Source organism: Malurus melanocephalus, unplaced genomic scaffold (assembly GCF_030028575.1).
Source record: "Malurus melanocephalus ecotype Western Australia unplaced genomic scaffold, MMel_1.1 scaffold_1328, whole genome shotgun sequence".
In the NCBI taxonomy this organism is placed as follows: Eukaryota; Metazoa; Chordata; class Aves; order Passeriformes; family Maluridae; genus Malurus; species Malurus melanocephalus.
Window position 1 is genome coordinate 22640 of NW_026624560.1, and position 2884 is coordinate 25523.

Genomic DNA, 2884 nt, shown 5'->3' on the forward strand with positions numbered 1-2884 from the left:
GGGGCATGGCCACTGCCCACCAGGACCCAGGAAATGGGCACCAGGGAGCCCTTGGCCGGCCTGAGCCATGACCCTGCACGGCCTCATCCCTGTGCCCAGCAGCGCCTGTGTGCCGGGACACAGCCACTGCCCCGGGCATGGGGACGGGACACAGCCTCTGCCTGCCAGGACCCGAGACACGGGCACTGCCCACCAGGACCCAGGACATGGCGACTGCCCACCAGGACACAGGGCACGGGCACTGCCCACCAGGACTGGGACACAGCCACTGCCCACCAGGACCCGGGGAACGGGCACCAGGGAGCCCTTGGCCAGCCTGAGCCATGACCCTGCACGGCCTCATCCCTGTGCCCAGCAGCGCCTGCATGCCCGGGGCATGGCTACTGCCCACCAGGACCCGGGGCACTGCCCACCAGGACATGGCCACTGCCCACCAGGACGGGGACACGGCCACTGCCCACCAGGACATGGCCACTGCCCACCAGGACGGGGACACGGCCACTGCCCACCAGGACCCGGGGCACGGGCACTGCCCACCAGGACGGGGACACGGCCACTGCCCACCAGGACATGGCCACTGCCCACCAGGACCTGGGCACTGCCCACCAGGACATGGACACAGCCACTGCCCGCCAGGACGCGGGCACTGCCCACTGCCCACCAGGACTGGGACACAGCCACTACCCATGGCACGGGCACTGGGGAGCCCTCGGCCGCTGAGCGGGGCCAGGTTTGTCATGAACAACCATCGCGATCCGAAAGCACAACCATGCACACACCAGTAAAGCCTACCTTGAGTAAAACACCGGCACTGAAAGAGCACTGAACCATAAATGCCACCAAACTATCAAGTAATTATCAGCACTAGAAGTAGATGAARAGATACTAAAACTGTAAATGATAACTGCGTCATGACTTCGATTTAAATCCTTGTGCACGACAGCGAGTGAGCAGAAGGCTTGGTCTACGGTTGAGCCTCAGAAGACAAGATACTGCTCTTACTGTTATTTTCTATTTTTAAARACAGGCTGACTGAGAACATTCTCAAACATGGGACACTAAGTCATTAAACCAGATGTACTTGGATTGCTCTCCTCCAACAGGGGATTGACTTAATTTTACTTTATCTGACACAAGTCAGAAATAAATGAAACTTTTGAAGGAAAGCTGAATTTTGACACATTATTTGCCATTAAAATTCTTCCACTGACTTTCGTAAGCTTTTTCTAAGACCAGAAAATGAGGCTTTACCTAAAAAAATGTCTGAGACTGATAGATCTTCCTCACACTTGTAAGCCCTTATACTTGTAAGCCCTACAGTCTCCTACTGCCTCGAAGCGGAGGATTTTTTCGAACCRTTCCTAAATCTTCTGCATTTGTTCACAAACTGGTATCTCCGTTCTGTTTATACTCTGTTAAAATATTGAGAGTCATTTCCTCGCTCTTGGACTGCACGTTGTGCTCRCTCTTTTTGGATGATTTCCTGGTGGCCCTGGAAAGCCGCCGTCGGAAGGTGTCMCCCGCCAGGAAATAAAGGATGGGGTCGACGCAGCTGTTGAGRCTGGCCAGGCCTCTGGTCACTTGGTAAGTGGCATAAACCTTATCGTTGAAGGCACACATATCTGGGGTTTGAAAATCCACCCTGGCCCTTAGATTTAAGGTCTTCATCACATGGAAGGGAAGGTAAGACACCGCAAAGACCGTCAACACAATAATGACCAGGTAAATCGATTTTCTCCTGAGAGGAGAATTGTCCAAATCTTTGTAAATCAAAGCTTTSACGATGAGCCCATAGCAACCGAGAATCACTATGAAGGGGATGCAGAACATCAGCACTGTGGTGCACATGCTGTAAATGAAGTAACTTCTCAGGTAATCRTCAGCCGTCGTATCGTAGCACGTTATGGTTTTGTTTTTCCTTATCCCCGTTCCCGAGTAGAAGAGAATTGGAGAAATCACGGCCACCACAAGGACCCAGACCAGGCTGCTGATGTACATCGCGTTCTTCTTCTTCAGCCTSCCCAGCGACTTCAAGGGGTGCACCACTCCCGTGTACCTGTGCACGCTTATGCACATGAGGAACAGGATACTGCCGTACAGGTTCACGTGGAAGATGAACCTCTGCAGCTTGCACATGATGTCGCCGAAGATCCAGTCTGTTTTGTTGAAGTAGTAGAAGATGAGGGCGGGCAGAGTCAAGACGTACAAGAAATCGGCTAGTGCCAAGTTGAACATGTAAACTGAGATGCCACTCCAAGGCTTCATGTGGAAGACAAACATCCATATAGCCACACTGTTRCCCAAAAACCCAGTGATGAAGACCAGAATATAGACGGTGGGCAGGTAATAGAACTGGAAGCCGGTTTTGGTCAGGGAGCACTTGGTGGTGACGTTTCCCGCAGACCAGCCGCTGCTGGATAACAGGTTGGGTTCAGTTCCGTTCAGAGCAGCAGAGAGAAGGACTTCGGTCATGATCCTTCCCCCAGAGTCACAAACGTCTGAGGCGAAGCAACGAAATCTCTACAGGCACAGTAACGCATCTGAAAAAATAAGAAAGCGAAGGAAACCTAGCTGAAAGGTGAGCCCTGCCCTGCTTTTCCTCGGAGGTTTCCAAGCGGCGGTGCCGGGCCCCGCTCCGCTCTCCGCCCCGCTGCCAGGGAGCCGTGCACACCGCCGGCACCGGGGGCTGGCCCGGCCGGAGCGAGGGCAGGGACAGGGACAGGACAGGGACAGGACAGGGACAGGGACAGGCACAGGGACAGGGACAGGAACAGGACAGGGACAGGACAGGGACAGGCACAGGGACAGGAACAGGCACAGGGACAGGGCGGCGGCGAGGCCGAACGGGGGCGGCGGGACCGGACCGGACCGAACGGGGGCAGGG

General features: G+C 55.0%; 1 protein-coding gene across 1 annotated transcript; it reads right to left on the reverse strand.

The window, feature by feature from the left end:
* Positions 1-215: 215 nt before the first annotated feature.
* Positions 216-2667, reverse strand: P2RY1 (purinergic receptor P2Y1). The gene has a single exon (XM_057387731.1). The coding sequence runs from the start codon at positions 2470-2472 to the stop codon at positions 1381-1383; it is 1092 nt and encodes a 363-aa protein (XP_057243714.1). The 5' UTR covers positions 2473-2667; the 3' UTR covers positions 216-1380.
* Positions 2668-2884: the final 217 nt, after the last annotated feature.